Consider the following 21167-nt stretch of genomic DNA (forward strand, 5'->3'; position numbering starts at 1 on the left):
TCTGAGGCTATTTTTGGGAGAAAGGTTTTGCAAGCCGTGGTGCCTTCCATTTAGGTGACCTGATTTGCTCCCTCCCTTCATCCGTGTCCTAAAGCTTTGGTATTGGTTCCCACAAGTAAGGATGACGCCGTGGACCGGACACACCTATGTTGGAGAAAACAGAATTTATGTTTACCTGATAAATTACTTTCTCCAACGGTGTGTCCGGTCCACGGCCCGCCCTGGTTTTTTTAATCAGGTCTGATAATTTATTTTCTTTAACTACAGTCACCACGGTACCATATGGTTTCTCCTATGCAAATATTCCTCCTTAACGTCGGTCGAATGACTGGGGTAGGCGGAGCCTAGGAGGGATCATGTGACCAGCTTTGCTGGGCTCTTTGCCATTTCCTGTTGGGGAAGAGAATATCCCACAAGTAAGGATGACGCCGTGGACCGGACACACCGTTGGAGAAAGTAATTTATCAGGTAAACATAAATTCTGTTTTTTTTATGTATTATAAGATCCCATGATTCAACAGCTTTGAATTTTGAAGTTGTGTCTTTTAAATTTAGATACTAATGGGGAAAGAAGTATATACTTGCATAGATCACATTCTCTATTCTATATAAAATGCATGCTGAAATATATTTGATATATTCTCCTATTAATATTTTTTATACCTTTTCCTATACATAGGTGCGTCATGTTATTGAAGAAGGAACCATTCATTTATATATTTACTCGATTTCAAGCATTCCAAAGGGGAGAGAAATCACCATTGCTTTTGATTTTGATTATGCAAATTGGTAAGAATTTTTATATATGTATAAATTTTTTTTAAAAATTTTTTTCCCTTTCCTGATTGCATCATTATTAAGTGACTTTATCTACTTCTGGTGGTTACAATTTGTTTTGCAAGGGGCAAATATTTTCTTAAATTCTATAGTAACGGCAAATAGGTAGAGCACTAGTGCTTCTCAAAAGAACATGCTCCTCCTCTCCCCACACCGTCCCTTCCCAACAGGAATTTTCTTTAAAATGTTTTAATACACATGGCAAAATAACTTCATTATTTATTTTGCCCTTTTTTCATTTAGCATGTGGCTGAAATTTGTGTTCCCCAATACTATGAATTGGAAATACATGTTGTAGACTTCACAAGCCTAACTCTGCCTCAGTTATTAGATATGCATTTTTTAACAAATTGACAGTAGCATGCCTAGTCAACTACAGTAACAAGTCTGGATTGGCCCTTTCAAGTAAGGCACATGGTTGATGCATTTTAGTTATTGAAAAACAAATGCAAAAAAAAGATTTTTATTTTAAAACATTCAATTTTGGTAAGTTAACCTGTTGCAAGGCAACATAAAATAATCTCTCAGCAGATCTCCACTTTTTTTTTTTTTTTTTTTAAACAGTGACAAACATAAAAACAGGAAAAACTTTTTTAAAAAAAAAATACAGTAATGTATTTTAAAATACCATTTTTCTGTTTAAAAATATATGGTGATGGTTAAAAAAAGTAATTTTATTGAGGTTTGAACATTCAAACATCTATTTTTTATTTTTATTACTTTAGCAAACACATTTATAACTGTCAAATAAATAAACCAGCACCTTTTCAGAAAAGAACATGGCCACCCTTGGACCATTAATCTAATAATTATAACAATAGGGTGAATAGGTATGTTATCTTAAACAGAAAATAAGCTACAATGATCAACTTATTTATTGGACCTCAATTTGCCTTTATTCAACTAGGACTTAGGGGACTGGTATATACTCTTAGTCACTCGATTTACATAATATTTTCTTATAAACAATTGACCCTCAGTATACTAAAAAGGGTATTCAAACATGAGAGGTTATGATGTAAAACAGCTCTAACGGTCACTTAATAGGAAAAAAATATTTTCAGAATTTTCACAAAGCTCAGTCAGTAATATTAAAACTTTATAGCCTAGTATTAATTACTTAGTATAAACTCTACTTACTGAATAATCTGGGTACAGCAAAAGCTCACCATTAAAGGTCTCCCCTAAAAAGTCTCACAATATTTACTGGGGCAAGAGTATAATATTTCGTAACAGTATTTAAAAAAAAAAAAAAGGAAATAGAAAGGTAAGTTGGCTCTCGTATAGTTTAACAACTCATCTGTAATGTGAAGAAAATAGCTTTCCATCACTAGCAATAGGACAAGAACAATAAAACAGAGGGGGCACCCTATTGTCAACTGTATAGTGAGAAATAAAAAATAAACAATACCAGGTTGATCGATCACTGCATACCAACCACACGTGTAAATAAAGTGTCTGCATCCTTGCATCTTAATGTGATGTACTTCATAGTCGAAAGCAATACACTAGCATGGGGGGGATCTATCACCAACATTAAGGAAAAAAGAACACACGTCTATTCTGAACATTAAAGTAACCTACTCGGTAGGTTGAACACAATTTTAAAACATCAGAAAATACCCTAACCAAATAGCAAAGTATGTGAACCTCAAAATCAAACAGCAGGATCCAGTATTTCACCTGTTTCCAAACAGTGTCAGAATCTCTGTTTATAGCTTCACTACCTTGTGAACCATTAATGTATCTCTTCTTCCATGGAGCGGCATAGTCGACAGAGCCCGTGAACCACTGCGCTTGCCTACGGCTTTGAGTTGGTTTCCTTAGAAAGTTAACTTCAATCTCTGCATTCCTGCAGTCATTAGCTCTAAGGGGTGTCTGTCATCAGCGGAGGTATGTTATCAGTGCACATTGGTCGCTCACCCATGTATAATGGTATTGGACATATAGCTTAAACCATATCATGTCGCCCTTCACTATCACTCCAACTGCAATCTCAAAGGTCTCTCCAAAACTGGTGGCACATCCCACAGAGACTCCAATACCGAGCATGATAGCTATTCAAGATCAGCAAAGTGAGTATGGATAAGGGTTGTGACTGGCCGTTCCCACTGCTCAATCCTGCACATGTCCAGTATAATCTTATATTGGAGACCGAGATTAATCTGTTTTATAGGTCTGAAAGTTAGTCCACAGAGCTAGCAAGCACACAGAAAATAAATATGAGCCGTGTAGCCCCTACATTTGCAGGGAAACTGTTCAGAACATGAAATTTATGCGGCATAGATAAAAGGAGGGGCATAGATAAAAACCTAGGCAGTTACATAGCCTCTGTTGCAAACCTCATCATTTAAGTTCTTCAGGGCTGAAGTAGTCTACAAAATTTACATTAATCTGCACAGCGAGTTCCACACTTAACAAAATTGCTTGAAATAGGCTTAAATTTATCAGGTCCAGTGTTCGGCTATCAAAAAAAGTCATCTTGCCTGCTACCCGGAAGCCCAATCAATGACACTAGCCCAATTAATTACTAAAGAGACATTTAGTAGGTTTTAAACAAAATTAAATTATTGTAATAGTTTTAAAATACGTTTATATTGACCAATAGAAAAATGACTTCATTATCTATATATAACATTTTTTACATAAAAATACACAGTAACATCCATATGTTATCTCTCCTGTACATTTCTATTTATTTTTTTGAGGGTTGTCTGTGCTAATTATTGATTCTCATGCTTTTTACTTTCATTTCAGTAAATATAAGGTGGATTGTGCATGTCTCAAAGAAAATCCAGGGTGCCCAGTACTCAAATGTAGTTCAGAACCCACTGAAAACATTAGTGGGTATGAAACTAGGAGAAAAAAGGGGAAGAAAGAAAGAGATCTTTCTAAAGAAAAGGAATCGCAAAATCAAAACCTCATTATAGACACTGAGTGTGCAATCAACAAACTGAAAACACAAGACAGCAAGCAAAGGAAACTCTCTCCACTGAGACTGTCAATATCTAATAATCAGGTAATTAATGCATATAGTCTTATCTGATATTCATCATGTGTATAGGAAATATGCTTGTACTTCTTTAAGTGTGCTTTGAAGGTGTTTCAATTCTAAAAAGTATGAACGAACAACATTTAAATAGACTATTTATAGTATCCCACTTCAAATATTTCTCAATATATTATTTTTTCTTTCATATAGGTGGTAAGAGTCCATGATCTATTACTCCTTGAAATTACTATTTCTTTCATGTAATTAACAAGAGTCCATGAGCTAGTGACGTATGGGATATACATTCCTACCAGGAGGGGCAAAGTTTCCCAAACCTTAAAATGCCTATAAATACACCCCTCACCACACCCACAAATCAGTTTTTACAAACTTTGCCTCCAAGGGAGGTGGTGAAGTAAGTTTGTGCTAGTTTCTACGTTGATATGCGCTCCGCAGCAAGTTGGAGCCCGGTTTTCCTCTCAGCGTGCAGTGAATGTCAGAGGGATGTGAAGAGAGTATTGCCTATTGAATGCAGTGATCTCCTTCTACGGGGTCTATTTCATAAGGTTCTCTGTTATCGGTCGTAGAGATTCATCTCTTACCTCCCTTTTCAGATCGACGATATACTCTTATATTTACCATTACCTCTACTGATTCTCGTTTCAGTACTGGTTTGGCTTTCTACAAACATGTAGATGAGTGTCCTGGGGTAAGTAAGTCTTATTTTCTGTGACACTCTAAGCTATGGTTGGGCACTTTATTTATAAAGTTCTAAATATATGTATTCAAACATTTATTTGCCTTGACTCAGAATGTTCAACTTTCCTTATTTTCAGACAGTCAGTTTCATATTTGGGATTATGCATTGAATTATCATATTTTTCTTACCTCAAAAATTTGACTTTTTTCCCTGTGGGCTGTTAGGCTCGCGGGGGCTGAAAATGCTTCATTTTATTGCGTCATTCTTGGCGCGGACTTTTTTGGTGCAAAGATTCTTTTCCGTTTCCGGCGTCATACGTGTCGCCGGAAGTTGCGTCATTTTTTGACGTTATTTTGCGCCAAAAATGTCGGCGTTACGGATGTGGCGTCATTTTTGGCGCCAAAAGCATTTAGGCGCCAAATAATGTGGGCGTCTTATTTGGCGCTAAAAAATATGGGCGTCGCTTTTGTCTCCACATTATTTCAGTCTCATTTTTCATTTGCTTCTGGTTGCTAGAAGCTTGATATTTGGCATTTTTTTCCCATTCCTGAAACTGTCTTATAAGGAATTTGATCTATTTTGCTTTATATGTTGTTTTTTCTCTTACATATTGCAAGATGTCTCACGTTGCATCTGAGCCAGAAGATACTACAGGAAAACCACTGCCTGCTGGATCTACCAAAGCTAAGTGTATCTGCTGTAAACTTTTGGTAGCTATTCCTCCAGCTGTTGTTTGTAATAATTGTCATGACAAACTTGTTAAAGCAGATAATATTTCCTTTAGTGATGTACCATTGCCTGTTGCAGTTCCCTCAACATCTAAGGTGCAGAATGTTCCTGATAACATAAGAGATTTTGTTTCTGAATCCATAAAGAAGGCTTTGTCTGTTATTTCTCCTTCTAGTAAACGTAAAAAGTCTTTTAAATCTTCTCTCTCTACAGATGAATTTTTAAATGAACACCATCATTCTGATTCTTTGGACTCTTCTGGTTCAGAGGATTCTATCTCAGAGATTGATGCTGATAAATCTTCATATTTATTTAAGATGGAATTTATTCGCTCTTTACTTAAAGAAGTACTAATTGCTTTAGAAATAGAGGATTCTAGTCCTCTTGATACTAATTCTATACGTTTGGATAAGGTTTTTAAAGCTCCTGCGGTTATTCCAGAAGTCTTTCCTGTTCCTAATGCTATTTCTGCAGTAATTTCCAAGGAATGGGATAAATTGGGTAATTCATTTACTCCTTCTAAACGTTTTAAGCAATTATATCCTGTTCCGCCTGACAGGTTAGAATTTTGGGACAAAATCCCTAAAGTTGATGGGGCTATTTCTACCCTTGCTAAACGTACTACCATTCCTACGTCAGATGGTACCTCGTTTAAGGATCCTTTAGATAGAAAAATTGAATCTTTTCTAAGAAAAGCTTATCTATGTTCAGGTAATCTTCTTAGACCTGCTATATCATTGGCTGATGTTGCTGCAGCTTCAACTTTTTGGTTGGAAACTCTAGCGCAACAAGTAACAAATCGTGATTCTCATGATATTATTATTCTTCTCCAGCATGCTAATAATTTTATCTGTGATGCCATTTTTGATATTATTAGAGTTGATGTTAGGTTTATGTCTCTGGCTATCTTAGCCAGAAGAGCTTTATGGCTTAAGACCTGGAATGCTGATATGGCTTCTAAATCAACTCTACTTTCCATTTCTTTCCAGGGAAACAAATTATTTGGTTCTCAGTTGGATTCTATTATTTCAACTGTTACTGGTGGGAAAGGAACTTTTTTACCACAGGATAAAAAATCTAAAGGTAAAAACAGGGCTAACAATCGTTTTCGTTCCTTTCGTTTCAACAAAGAACAAAAGCCTGATCCTTCGTCCTCAGGAGCAGTTTCAGTTTGGAAACCATCTCCAGTCTGGAATAAATCCAAGCCTGCTAGAAAGGCAAAGCCTGCTTCTAAGTTCACATGAAGGTACGGCCCTCATTCCAGTTCAGCTGGTAGGGGGCAGGTTACGTTTTTTCAAAGAAATTTGGATCAATTCTGTTCACAATCTTTGGATTCAGAACATTGTTTCAGAAGGGTACAGAATTGGTTTCAAGATGAGACCTCCTGCAAAGAGATTTTTTCTTTCCCGTGTCCCAGTAAATCCAGTGAAAGCTCAAGCATTTCTGAATTGTGTTTCAGATCTAGAGTTGGCTGGAGTAATTATGCCAGTTCCAGTTCTGGAACAGGGGATGGGGTTTTATTCAAATCTCTTCATTGTACCAAAGAAGGAGAATTCCTTCAGACCAGTTCTGGATCTAAAATTATTGAATCGTTATGTAAGGATACCAACGTTCAAGATGGTAACTGTAAGGACTATATTGCCTTTTGTTCAGCAAGGGAATTATATGTCCACAATAGATTTACAGGATGCATATCTGCATATTCCAATTCATCCAGATCATTATCAGTTCCTGAGATTCTCTTTTCTAGACAAGCATTACCAATTTGTGGCTCTACCGTTTGGCCTTGCTACAGCTCCAAGAATTTTCACAAAGATTCTCGGTGCCCTTCTGTCTGTAATCAGAGAACAGGGTATTGTGGTATTTCCTTATTTGGACGATATCTTGGTACTTGCTCAGTCTTTACATTTAGCAGAGTCTCATACGAATCGACTTGTGTTGTTTCTTCAAGATCATGGTTGGAGGATCAATTTACCAAAAAGTTCTTTGATTCCTCAAACAAGGGTAACCTTTCTGGGTTTCCAGATAGATTCAGTGTCCATGACTCTGTCTTTAACAGACAAGAGACGTCTAAAATTGATTACAGCTTGTCGAAACCTTCAGTCTCAATCATTCCCTTCGGTAGCCTTATGCATGGAAATTCTAGGTCTTATGACTGCTGCATCGGACGCGATCCCCTTTGCTCGTTTTCACATGCGACCTCTTCAGCTCTGTATGCTGAACCAATGGTGCAGGGATTACACGAAGATATATCAATTAATATCTTTAAAACCGATTGTTCGACACTCTCTAACGTGGTGGACAGATCACCTTCGTTTAATTCAGGGGGCTTCTTTTGTTCTTCCGACCTGGACTGTAATTTCAACAGATGCAAGTCTCACAGGTTGGGGAGCTGTGTGGGGATCTCTGACGGCACAAGGAGTTTGGGAATCTCAGGAGGTGAGATTACCGATCAATATCTTGGAACTCCGTGCAATTTTCAGAGCTCTTCAGTTTTGGTCTCTTCTGAAGAGAGAATCGTTCATTTGTTTTCAGACAGACAATGTCACAACTGTGGCATACATCAATCATCAAGGAGGGACTCACAGTCCTCTGGCTATGAAAGAAGTATCTCGAATTTTGGTTTGGGCGGAATCCAGCTCCTGTCTAATCTCTGCGGTTCATATCCCAGGTGTAGACAATTGGGAAGCGGATTATCTCAGTCGCCAAACGTTGCATCCGGGCGAATGGTCTCTTCACCCAGAGGTATTTCTTCAGATTGTTCAAATGTGGGGGCTCCCAGAGATAGATCTGATGGCCTCTCATCTAAACAAGAAACTTCCCAGGTATCTGTCCAGATCCCGGGATCCTCAGGCGGAGGCAGTGGATGCATTATCACTTCCTTGGAAGTATCATCCTGCCTATATCTTTCCGCCTCTAGTTCTTCTTCCAAGAGTAATCTCCAAGATTCTGAGGGAATGCTCGTTTGTTCTGCTAATAGCTCCGGCATGGCCTCACAGGTTTTGGTATGCGGATCTTGTCCGGATGGCATCTTGCCAACCATGGACTCTTCCGTTAAGACCAGACCTTCTGTCGCAAGGTCCTTTTTTCCATCCGGATCTGAAATCCTTAAATTTAAAGGTATGGAGATTGAACGCTTGATTCTTGGTCAAAGAGGTTTCTCTGACTCCGTGATTAATACTATGTTACAGGCTCGTAAATCTGTATCTCGAGAGATATATTATAGAGTCTGGAAGACTTATATTTCTTGGTGTCTTTCTCATCATTTTTCTTGGCATTCTTTTAGAATACCGAGAATTTTACAGTTTCTTCAGGATGGTTTAGATAAGGGTTTGTCCGCAAGTTCTTTGAAAGGACAAATCTCCGCTCTTTCTGTTCTTTTTCACAGAAAGATTGCTATTCTTCCTGATATTCATTGTTTTGTACAAGCTTTGGTTCGTATAAAACCTGTCATTAAGTCAATTTCTCCTCCTTGGAGTTTGAATTTGGTTCTGGGAGCTCTTCAAGCTCCTCCGTTTGAACCTATGCATTCATTGGACATTAAATTACTTTCTTGGAAAGTTTTGTTCCTTTTGGCCATCTCTTCTGCTAGAAGAGTTTCTGAATTATCTGCTCTTTCTTGTGAGTCTCCTTTTCTGATTTTTCATCAGGATAAGGCGGTGTTGCGAACTTCTTTTGAATTTTTACCTAAAGTTGTGAATTCCAACAACATTAGTAGAGAAATTGTGGTTCCTTCATTATGTCCTAATCCTAAGAATTCTAAGGAGAAATCGTTGCATTCTTTGGATGTTGTTAGAGCTTTGAAATATTATGTTGAAGCTACGAAATCTTTCCGTAAGACTTCTAGTCTATTTGTTATCTTTTCCGGTTCTAGGAAAGGCCAGAAAGCTTCTGCCATTTCTTTGGCATCTTGGTTGAAATCTTTGATTCATCTTGCCTATGTTGAGTCGGGTAAAATTCCGCCTCACAGAATTACAGCTCATTCTACTAGGTCAGTATCTACTTCCTGGGCGTTTAGGAATGAAGCTTCAGTTGACCAGATCTGCAAAGCAGCAACTTGGTCCTCTTTGCATACTTTTACTAAATTCTACCATTTTGATGTATTTTCTTCTTCTGAAGCAGTTTTTGGTAGAAAAGTTCTTCAGGCAGCGGTTTCAGTTTGAATCTTCTGCTTATGTTTTTTGTTAAACTTTACTTTGGGTGTGGATTATTTTCAGCAGGAATTGGCTGTCTTTATTTTATCCCTCCCTCTCTAGTGACTCTTGTGTGGAAAGATCCACATCTTGGGTAGTCATTATCCCATACGTCACTAGCTCATGGACTCTTGTTAATTACATGAAAGAAAACATAATTTATGTAAGAACTTACCTGATAAATTCATTTCTTTCATATTAACAAGAGTCCATGAGGCCCACCCTTTTTTGTGGTGGTTATGATTTTTTTGTATAAAGCACAATTATTCCAATTCCTTATTTTATATGCTTCGCACTTTTTTTCTTATCACCCCACTTTTTGGCTATTCGTTAAACTGATTTGTGGGTGTGGTGAGGGGTGTATTTATAGGCATTTTAAGGTTTGGGAAACTTTGCCCCTCCTGGTAGGAATGTATATCCCATACGTCACTAGCTCATGGACTCTTGTTAATATGAAAGAAATGAATTTATCAGGTAAGTTCTTACATAAATTATGTTTTCCTGCCACTAGGAGGAGGCAATGATTCTCAAAGCACAAGAGCTCTATAAAAGCCCACCTCTCTGGCAACTTGTTTTTGTTTTGTTTTTTGCCTCCGCTGATGGAATGTGAAGAATGAAAATGTGCAGTTTTGGTTCTTCAATGAGAGGGATTCTCCGATTGTAAAGGGCCAATTCCCCTCAGAGTACACTTTTTGGTGGAGGGATGTAATTTGGATTATAGGTAGTGGCATATTTTTCTCCTAATGGGATTTAGTCACAAACTTCCACTCCAGGGCCTTGTTGTTTTCTGTTGGTTCGTCGATATACTCCTGTTTCAGATCACACTCTGCTACAATGCAAAGTAGTGAGTGTACAGCCTGTATAACAGTGTAAATTTGCTGTCCCCTCAAAATAACTCGGCATACAGCCATTAATGTCTAAACCGTTGACAACAAAAGTGAGTACAACCCTAAAGTGGAAATGTCAAAATTGGGCCCAAAGTGTCAATATTTTGTGTGGCCACCATTATTTTCCAGCACTGCCTTAACCCTCTTGGGCATGGAGTTCACCAGAGCTTCACAGGTTGCCACTGGAGTTCTCTTCCTTGACGGCATCACAGAGCTGGTGGATGTTAGAGACCTTGTGCTCCCCCACCTTCCTTTTGAGGATGCCCCACAGATGCTCAATAGGGTTTAGGTCTGGAGACATGCTTAGCCAGTCCTTCACCCTCAGCTTCTTTAGCAAGGCAGTGCGTCATTTAGGAGGTGTGTTTGGGGTTATCATGCTGGTATAATGCCCTGTAGCCCAGTCTCCGAAGGGAGGGGATCAGGCTCTGCATCAGTATGTCACAGTACATGTTGGCATTCATGGTTCCCTCAATGAACTGTAGCTCCCCAGTGCCGGCAGCACTCATGCAGGCCCAGACCAAGACACTCCAACCACCATGTTTGCCTGTAGGCAAGACACACTTGTCTTTGTACTCCTCACCTGGTTGCCGCTACACATGCTTGAGACCATCTGAACCATATAAGTTTATCTTGGTCTTATCAGACCACAGGACATGGTTCCAGTAATCCATGTCCTTGGTCTGCTTGTCTTCAGCAAACTATTTGCGGGCTTTCTTGTGCATCATCTTTAGAAGAGGCTTCCTTCTGGGACGACAGCCATGCAGACCAATTTGATGCAGTTTGCAGCGTATGGTCTGAGCACTGACAGGCTGACCCCCCCCACCCCTTCATCCTCTGCAGCAATGCTGGCAGCACTCATAAGTCTATTTCCCAAAGACAACCTCTGGATATGATGGTGAGCACGTGCACTCAACTTCTTTGGTCAACCATGGCCTTTGTTGAAGAGGGTCTTATCTCTGTTTTCAGTCAAACAATGTTTCTGCAGTGGCCTACTTCAATCTTCAGGGAGACACTCTTAGTTCTCTAGCTATGAAGGAAGTGTCTCATATTCTTTCCTTGGCAGAAGCCAATTGTTGCCTTCTTTCTGCAGTTCATGTTCCAGGAGTGAACAACTAATAAGCAGTTTTTCAGTTGTCAGTCACTGTATCTAGAGGAGAGAGCTCTTTATCTGAATGTTTTCTATCAGATTGTGGATTTTTGGGGTCTCTTAGAGAGAGATCTGATGGGTTGTTTTTTTCTCAATTTGAATAATAAACATTTCAGATTCTATGTGAGGTGCAGGGACCCTCAGAGAGCTTTGTAGTTACTTTGATAGTATATTCAACTCCTGACCAGTAGTTTGTAGATAATATAAAGGAACAGAAGCGCCACATGGCCTAGAACTGTATAAACTCTTGCGAGATAGTGTATAAGATTGTTACTCAGCACCCCTCTTGGTGCAAGTGGAGCAGGCTGGACTCTAACAGTCACCCAGCAGACTGACCTCTGGTGTGCTTGAACTCCAAAACAACAGGATACGATATCCCAGCAGAAAGTCCACCAAATATCAGGTTTGCAGCAGAATAAATGGTATAAAGGCAAGAAGTGCAAAACTTTATTAAAACAAGTATAAAACCGAGCAACGCGTTTCATCAGGCTTTATACAAAAGGTTTAAAACACTAATCATAGCGCCATATGGCACTTCTGTTCCTTTATATTCTCTACAGATTGCTGGTCTTGGATCTTGGCCTTGGATCCTACCACAGACAGCTGCCTGAACCTGGATTTACCACATATCAGTGGGTTGTATATGTAATACCCTCTCTTTTTGATATATGGGACTTGAACATTTTCATTGTATTCACTGATTTGATAATTGTATTCTGTAAAGCTTTCTCGTGCTTCAGATATTTTGTATCATAGTATATTATATTAATATATAGTATTATTATTTACTATTATTATTTAACACACTTCAATTTTTGCCCAAGGGCGCCCCCTATATATTTCTTTCCTGACCAGCAGGAGGCGGCGGCAAAGAGCACCCCATCAAATACCCATAATCCCCAGTCATTCTCTTTGCCTCTGTCAATGGAGGTTGTGCGTAGTTGGTGTCTGAAGATTTTAATCCTTTATGGGTACTTTTCCCTGTAAGCAAGAATTGGGGTCTATCTGTGTCCATGTCATTCTCTTGAGTAAGAGTAGTGGTGGCTTTTAGCAGGAAGTTTTTGCTATACGTTTAACACTTTGCTACCGCTTTGTAGAAAGCCAGAGTTAGTTACTCTGTTCTTTTCCTTCAGGTCCATGACAGGGAGTGAAACACCTGCCCATCCTAAGGCTCAGCATCTATCATGCAATTGGAACTAAGGTAAGTGCCTTTGCCTTCTCGGTACAGAAGACCTGTAGCACTTAATAGGTTAACCCTCTTTTTCAGATCCTTTTTTCTGGGACATAATAATCCTTATCTTTTAAAGGATTCATATGGGGACAATATATTTGGCACACAGTATGAGACCTGCCATTTGGCTAAGGGATGTAAGGGGTTAACAGTAAAGGATGTCCTTTATTATATAACCTGAGTCTTTATTATTATTTCTAAGACAATTGAGGATCAAAGGGGCTATTAGGGCTTATCTGCTTATACGTTTAGCCGTTTTTAAACTATCCTTCCCTTTGCGCTTTTTTTACACTAGTAAGTATTGCGCAGTTTATTTGGCCCCACTGCTCCTTAGCTCATATGCCGCCTCTGAGGCGGCGTATAGCAATCCGCCTGATCATAAACGATCGGGCACATTGACACCCCCTGCTAGCGGCCGGTTTGCTGTGAATCTGTAGGGGTGTCATCCTAGAAAGGCCTTTAGGTCTTGAGGTATTTCAAGGGTGCTCTTCTTCAGGTGTCATCCTTATTCGAGCATGCTCTCTATCTTTCATGAGATCTTGTCCACTCTTTCCCATCGATGGGAAATTAATCTGGAGAAGAGTTACTTTGTCCCATCTACAAGGGTGATTTGGGGCCTTTAATAGTTTTATCTATCATTGGAGAAATTTCTAACAGAGGTCAGATAATCGAGGATTATCCCTATTCTTTTCACCGCAGTCCTCTGTCCGGTCAACAGCAAGCTCTTTTGGTCGGTAAACCAGAAGTTTGGGAGTTTGGATCCAGCTGCAGTTTTTACTTTCACTTTTCAGTGACTCAATGTATGAAGGGAATTGGTCTGATGGTTATCTTGGACATAATTTTCTTTGCTATTTTCCATAAGATGAAGAATATTCAGATAGATCTAGGTCAGTCGACAAGAGTCTCTATCCTGTAGTTGTTTCTCAAGAGTAGTTGTCTCAAGTTGCTTGCTTCTAGAGACATTCCTGAGTGTTGTGACCACGGACGCCATCCCGCTGGGCTGGGAATCAGTCTGGGTCTTGTTTAAGAGCAGGGATTAAGGACTCTTCTTTAACATCTTGGAGTTGTGAGCGATTTAGAATGCTCTGATGACTTGGCCTCAGTTGTCCTTAGCCGGGTTCCAGTCGAACAGTATCACCTTAATGGTTTCATCAACCACCAGGGAGGAACTTGGAGTTCCTTTGCCATGTAGGAGGTGACTTAGATTGTTCAGTGGGCGGAAGCTCACAATTGTTGTCGATCTGCAGTCCACATTCCAGGAGTGGACTACTGGGAAGCAAATTTCCTGAGCAGATATACTTTTCTCTTGGGGAGTGGGAACTCCCTCCGGAGGTGTTCTCCAACTTAACCCTCAAATGGGGTGTGCCGGAGTTGGTTTAGACGACGTTTAGGCAAATTGCCAAGTTGCCTAGGTACGGTTCAAGGTCAAGAGATCCACAGGACGTTCTGATAGATGCTCTGGCGGATCCTTGGGATTTCAGGCTGGCTTACCTGTTTCCTCTCCTTCCACGAGTCATTTATCGTATCAACAGGAGAGAGTGGCGGTTATAACAATAGTCCTGCGTGGCCTCACAGGATCTAGTATGCAGACCTAGTGGAGAGGTAATTTCTTCCACCTTGGAGACTGCCTCTGAGGAGAAGGACCTTCTGATTCAGGGTCCCTTCTTTCATCCATTTTTCGTTTCTCTGAAGCCGACTGCTTGGAGATTGAACGCTTAGTTTTGTCTAAGCGGGTGGTCATTAAGACCTTGATTCCGGCTTGCAAGCCTGTTACGAGAAAGAATTACCATTAGATATGGCATAAAGTTCTTTATTGGTGTGAATCCAAAGGCTTCTCTTGGAGTAGAGTCGGCATTTGTAGCATTCTGTCCTTCAGAAAGGTCTGGAGAAAGTTTTTGTCAATTCTCTGGAGGGTCAGATTCTTGCATTATCTTTTTGCTGCATAAGTGTCTGGCGGACGTGCCGGATGTGTAATCTTTTGGTCAGAATCTTGCCTGTGTTTAAGTCTGGTGCTCCTCCTGGGAGCCTTAACTTTGTTCTTAAAGTTTTCCAGGGAGCTCTGTTGGAGACATTGCATTCCATAGATATTAAGTTGTTATCTTGGAAGGTTTTGTTTCTTGTTGTTATCTCATCTGCTTGGAGAGTGTCGAAACTCTCAGCATTGCAGTGTGATTTGCCTTATCTTCTCTTTGATGCCGATGATGCTGATCTTCGCTCTAAGTTAGGTTCCTTCCTAAAGTGGTTTGGACAAAAAAAATGTATTAGGAAATTGTTGTTCCTTTTCCTTGTCATAGTTCTTCATTTCTAAAGAGCGTTTGTTGCACAACGTGGAGGTTGTGCGTGCTTTAAAATTTTATTTTCAGGCGACTAAGGATTTTCGCCAGTCTTCTGACCTGTTTGTTTCTCTGGGAAATGTAGAGGTCAGAAAGCTTCTGCAATTTTTCTTTCTCTGGGAAATCTTGTAAGATGTATCGAGTCCACTGATTCATCCATACTTGTGGGATATTCTCCTTCCCTACAGGAAGTGGCAGAGAGAGCACCCACAGCAGAGCTGTCTATATAGATCCTCCCTTAGCTCCACCCCCCGGTCATTCTCTCTGCCTGCTTAACTGCTAGGAAGGGCAAAATGAGTGTGGTGACAAAAATGTTAGTTTTTATTTTCTCAAGCAAAGGTTTATTTTAAATGGTACCGGTGTGTACTATTTACTCTCTGGCAGAAAAGGGATGAAGATTTCTGCAAGGAGGATGATGATCTTAGCACTTTGTAACTAAGATCCACTGCTGTTCTCACAAGGGCTGAAGAGTACAGGAAAACTTCAGTTGGGGGAACAGTTTGCAGGCTAAACTGCATTAAGGTATGTTCAGTCTGTTTTTTCTAGACAGACTGTGTTATTTCTAGAAAAGGCTGGCAATATCCCCATGAGGGAAAGGTAAGCTGTATTCAGTAAAAGAGGAATCCAAGCTTGCATAAAGGGCTCATAGATACTGGTGACACTAATAGAAAAAAAAAAGTTTTGGTTTAATTACAAATAAAACGTTTGAGAAACACTCTGTGGTGTTTTTTAGGCCCCATAACATCGAGTGAGGTGGGAGGAGCCTATTTTCAATTGCACAGTTTATTTACCTCAGAAGCATCCAGCTACTTCTCCAGAGATTCCTGCTGTATTTGAGGGCTGTAAAGAGGTTTTTTTCCCCACAAATCGTTCCTAAAGGGCAGGTAGGTGCCACAGCAGAGCTGTGGCAAGGTGCTGAACGTTATTTTACCGGTTTTGAAGTTTTTTCAATCCGGTTTTTACATTAAGGGGTTAATTGTTTATTTGCATAGTTGTGCAAAGTTACTAAGGCTTTATGATGCTACTGTAAAAATTTTGTGTTTACTGCTTTTTTACACTGTTTTGCAGAGTTTGTGCAGCTTTTTTTCTCTTAAAGGCACAGTACCGTTTTAGTTTAAAGTATTATTTACTTTGATTAAAGTGTTTAACAAGCTTGCTTGTTACATTACTAGCCTGTTTAACATGTCTGACACCAAGGAGAATCCTTGTTCTATGTGTTTAGAAGCCATTGAGGAACCCCCTCTTAGAATGTGTCCCACTTGCACTGATATGTCTATTTTAGCACTTAAAAATATTGCAATAGATGATTCTCAGTTAGAAGGAAATGAGGGTTTAGCATCTAGCTCTCCCCAAGTGTCACAACCAGTAACGCCCGCACAAGTGACGCCAAGTACCTCTAGTGCGTCTAATTCATTTACTTTACAAGACATGGCCACAGTTATGAATAAAACCCTCACAGAGGTTTTCTCTAAACTGCCTGATTTACAAGGAAAGCGTGTCAGCTCTGGGTTAAGAACAAATGCTGAGCGGTCTGACAATTTAGTAGCCGTATCTGATATACCCTCACAATGTTCTGAAGTAGGGGTAAGGGATTTGTTATCTGAGGGAGAGATTTCTGATTCAGGAAAGACGCTCCCTCAGACAGATTCTGATATGACGGCTTTTAAATTTAAGCGTGAACACCTCCGCTTATTGCTCAAGGTGGTATTAGCTACTCTAGACGATTGTGACCCTATAGTGGTCCCAAAGAAATTGTGTAAAATGGACAGATACTTAGAGGTTCCTGTTTTCACTGATGTTTTTCCAGTCCCTAAGAGGATTGTGACTATTGTTACTAAGGAGTGGGATAGACCAGGTATTCCATTCGCTCCCCCTCCTGTTTTTAAGAAAATGTTTCCCATATCTGACACCATACAGGACTCGTGGCAGACTGTTCCTAAGGTGGAGGGAGCTATTTCTATTATTGCTAAGCGTACAACTATACCTATCGAAGACAGTTGTGCTTTCAAAGATCCTATGGATAAAAAATTATAGGGTCTCCTAAAGAAATTTTTTGTTCATCAAAGTTTTCTTCTCCAACCTATTACATGCATTGTTCCTGTAACTACTGCAGCTGCTTTCTAGTTTGAGGCTCTAGAAGAGGCTCTCCAGGTGGAGACTCCATTAGAGGATATTATGGATAGAATTAAGGCCCTTAAGTTGGCTAATTCTTTCATTACAGATGCTGTTTTCCAAATGGCTAAATTAGCGGCAAAGAATTCAGGTTTTGCCATTTTAGCACGCAGGGCGTTATGGCTTAAGTCCTGGTCTGCTGATGTGTCATCAAAATCTAAATTGTTGAACATCCCTTTCAAAGGAAAGACCCTATTCGGGCCTGCACTGAAAGAAATTATTTCAGACATCACTGGAGGGAAAGGCCATGCCCTCCCTCCGGATAAAACAAATAAGATGAGGACCAAACAAAATTATTTCTTTCATGTAATTAACAAGAGTCCATGAGCTAGTGACGTATGGGATATACATTCCTACCAGGAGGGGCAAAGTTTCCCAAACCTTAAAATGCCTATAAATACACCCCTCACCACACCCACAAATCAGTTTTACAAACTTTGCCTCCAAGGGAGATGGTGAAGTAAGTTTGTGCTAGATTCTACGTTGATATGCGCTCCGCAGCAAGTTGGAGCCCGGTTTTCCTCTCAGCGTGCAGTGAATGTCAGAGGGATGTGAAGAGAGTATTGCCTATTGAATGCAGTGATCTCCTTCTACGGGGTCTATTTCATAAGGTTCTCTGTTATCGGTCGTAGAGATTCATCTCTTACCTCCCTTTTCAGATCGACGATATACTCTTATATTTACCATTTCCTCTACTGATTCTCGTTTCAGTACTGGTTTGGCTTTCTACAAACATGTAGATGAGTGTCCTGGGGTAAGTAAGTCTTATTTTCTGTGACACTCTAAGCTATGGTTGGGCACTTTATTTATAAAGTTCTAAATATATGTATTCAAACATTTATTTGCCTTGACTCAGAATGTTCAACTTTCCTTATTTCCAGACAGTCAGTTTCATATTTGGGATTATGCTTTAAATTATCATATTTTTTCTTACCTCAAAAATTTGACTTTTTTCCCTGTGGGCTGTTAGGCTCGCGGGGGCTGAAAATGCTTCATTTTATTGCGTCATTCTTGGCGCGGACTTTTTTGGCGCAAAAATTCCTTTCCGTTTCCGGCGTCATACGTGTCGCCGGAAGTTGCGTCATTTTTGACGTTATTTTGCGCCAAAAATGTCGGCGTTCCGGATGTGGCGTCATTTTTGGCGCCAAAAGCATTTAGGCGCCAAATAATGTGGGCGTCTTATTTGGCGCCAAAAAATATGGGCGTCGCTTTTGTCTCCACATTATTTCAGTCTCATTTTTCATTTGCTTCTGGTTGCTAGAAGCTTGATGTTTGGCATTTTTTTCCCATTCCTGAAACTGTCTTATAAGGAATTTGATCTATTTTGCTTTATATGTTGTTTTTTCTCTTACATATTGCAAGATGTCTCACGTTGCATCTGAGCCAGAAGATACTACAGGAAAACCACTGCCTGCTGGATCTACCAAAGCTAAGTGTATCTGCTGTAAACTTTTGGTAGCTATTCCTCCAGCTGTTGTTTGTAATAATTGTCATGACAAACTTGTTAAAGCAGATAATATTTCATTTAGTGATGTACCATTGCCTGTTGCAGTTCCCTCAACATCTAAGGTGCAGAATGTTCCTGATAACATAAGAGATTTTGTTTCTGAATCCATAAAGAAGGCTTTGTCTGTTATTTCTCCTTCTAGTAAGCGTAAAAAGTCTTTTAAATCTTCTCTCTCTACAGATGAATTTTTAAATGAACACCATCATTCTGATTCTTTGGACTCTTCTGGTTCAGAGGATTCTATCTCAGAGATTGATGCTGATAAATCTTCATATTTATTTAAGATGGAATTTATTCGCTCTTTACTTAAAGAAGTACTAATTGCTTTAGAAATAGAGGATTCTAGTCCTCTTGATACTAATTCTATACGTTTGGATAAAGTTTTTAAAGCTCCTGCGGTTATTCCAGAAGTCTTTCCTATTCCTAATGCTATTTCTGCAGTAATTTCTAAGGAATGGGATAAATTGGGTAATTCATTTACTCCTTCTAAACGTTTTAAGCAATTATATCCTGTTCCGCCTGACAGGTTAGAATTTTGGGACAAAATCCCTAAAGTTGATGGGGCTATTTCTACCCTTGCTAAACGTACTACCATTCCTACGTCAGATGGTACCTCGTTTAAGGATCCTTTAGATAGAAAAATTGAATCTTTTCTAAGAAAAGCTTATCTATGTTCTGGTAATCTTCTTAGACCTGCTATATCATTGGCTGATGTTGCTGCAGCTTCAACTTTTTGGTTGGAAACTCTAGCGCAACAAGTAACAAATCGTGATTCTCATGATATTATTATTCTTCTCCAGCATGCTAATAATTTCATCTGTGATGCCATTTTTGATATTATTAGAGTTGATGTTAGGTTTATGTCTCTGGCTATCTTAGCCAGAAGAGCTTTATGGCTTAAGACCTGGAATGCTGATATGGCTTCTAAATCAACTCTACTTTCCATTTCTTTCCAGGGAAACAAATTATTTGGTTCTCAGTTGGATTCTATTATTTCAACTGTTACTGGTGGGAAAGGAACTTTTTTACCACAGGATAAAAAGTCTAAAGGTAAAAACAGGGCTAACAATCGTTTTCGTTCCTTTCGTTTCAACAAAGAACAAAAGCCTGATCCTTCGTCCTCAGGAGCAGTTTCAGTTTGGAAACCATCTCCAGTCTGGAATAAATCCAAGCCTGCTAGAAAGGCAAAGCCTGCTTCTAAGTTCACATGAAGGTACGGCCCTCATTCCAGTTCAGCTGGTAGGGGGCAGGTTACGTTTTTTCAAAGAAATTTGGATCAATTCTGTTCACAATCTTTGGATTCAGAACATTGTTTCAGAAGGGTACAGAATTGGTTTCAAGATGAGACCTCCTGCAAAGAGATTTTTTCTTTCCCATGTCCCAGTAAATCCAGTGAAAGCTCAAGCATTTCTGAATTGTGTTTCAGATCTAGAGTTGGCTGGAGTAATTATGCCAGTTCCAGTTCCGGAACAGGGGATGGGGTTTTATTCAAATCTCTTCATTGTACCAAAGAAGGAGAATTCCTTCAGACCAGTTCTGGATCTAAAATTATTGAATCGTTATGTAAGGATACCAACGTTCAAGATGGTAACTGTAAGGACTATATTGCCTTTTGTTCAGCAAGGGAATTATATGTCCACAATAGATTTACAGGATGCATATCTGCATATTCCGATTCATCCAGATCATTATCAGTTCCTGAGATTCTCTTTTCTAGACAAGCATTACCAATTTGTGGCTCTACCGTTTGGCCTTGCTACAGCTCCAAGAATTTTCACAAAGATTCTCGGTGCCCTTCTGTCTGTAATCAGAGAACAGGGTATTGTGGTATTTCCTTATTTGGACGATATCTTGGTACTTGCTCAGTCTTTACATTTAGCAGAGTCTCATACGAATCGACTTGTGTTGTTTCTTCAAGATCATGGTTGGAGGATCAATTTACCAAAAAGTTCTTTGATTCCTCAAACAAGGGTAACCTTTCTGGGTTTCCAGATAGATTCAGTGTCCATGACTCTGTCTTTAACAGACAAGAGACGTCTAAAATTGATTACAGCCTGTCGAAACCTTCAGTCTCAATCATTCCCTTCGGTAGCCTTATGCATGGAAATTCTAGGTCTTATGACTGCTGCATCGGACGCGATCCCCTTTGCTCGTTTTCACATGCGACCACTTCAGCTCTGTATGCTGAACCAATGGTGCAGGGATTACACGAAGATATATCAATTAATATCTTTAAAACCGATTGTTCGGCACTCTCTAACGTGGTGGACAGATCACCTTCGTTTAATTCAGGGGGCTTCTTTTGTTCTTCCGACCTGGACTGTAATTTCAACAGATGCAAGTCTCACAGGTTGGGGAGCTGTGTGGGGATCTCTGACGGCACAAGGAGTTTGGGAATCTCAGGAGGTGAGATTACCGATCAATATCTTGGAACTCCGT

General features: G+C 39.6%; 1 protein-coding gene across 5 annotated transcripts in view; it reads left to right on the plus strand.

Moving 5' to 3' along the window:
• The window catches only part of KMT2E (lysine methyltransferase 2E (inactive)), a 464054-nt gene that overhangs the window by 139330 nt on the left and 303557 nt on the right, over positions 1-21167 (plus strand). For all 5 annotated transcript variants that reach the window (XM_053716547.1, XM_053716548.1, XM_053716550.1 and 2 more), the window contains 2 exons: positions 680-789; positions 3595-3856. In XM_053716547.1, coding sequence (XP_053572522.1) covers positions 680-789; positions 3595-3856 — 372 coding nt within the window. The remainder of the gene's footprint in view (positions 1-679; positions 790-3594; positions 3857-21167) is intronic.

This window comes from Bombina bombina, chromosome 6 (genome assembly GCF_027579735.1).
Source record: "Bombina bombina isolate aBomBom1 chromosome 6, aBomBom1.pri, whole genome shotgun sequence".
Taxonomy (NCBI): Eukaryota; Metazoa; Chordata; class Amphibia; order Anura; family Bombinatoridae; genus Bombina; species Bombina bombina.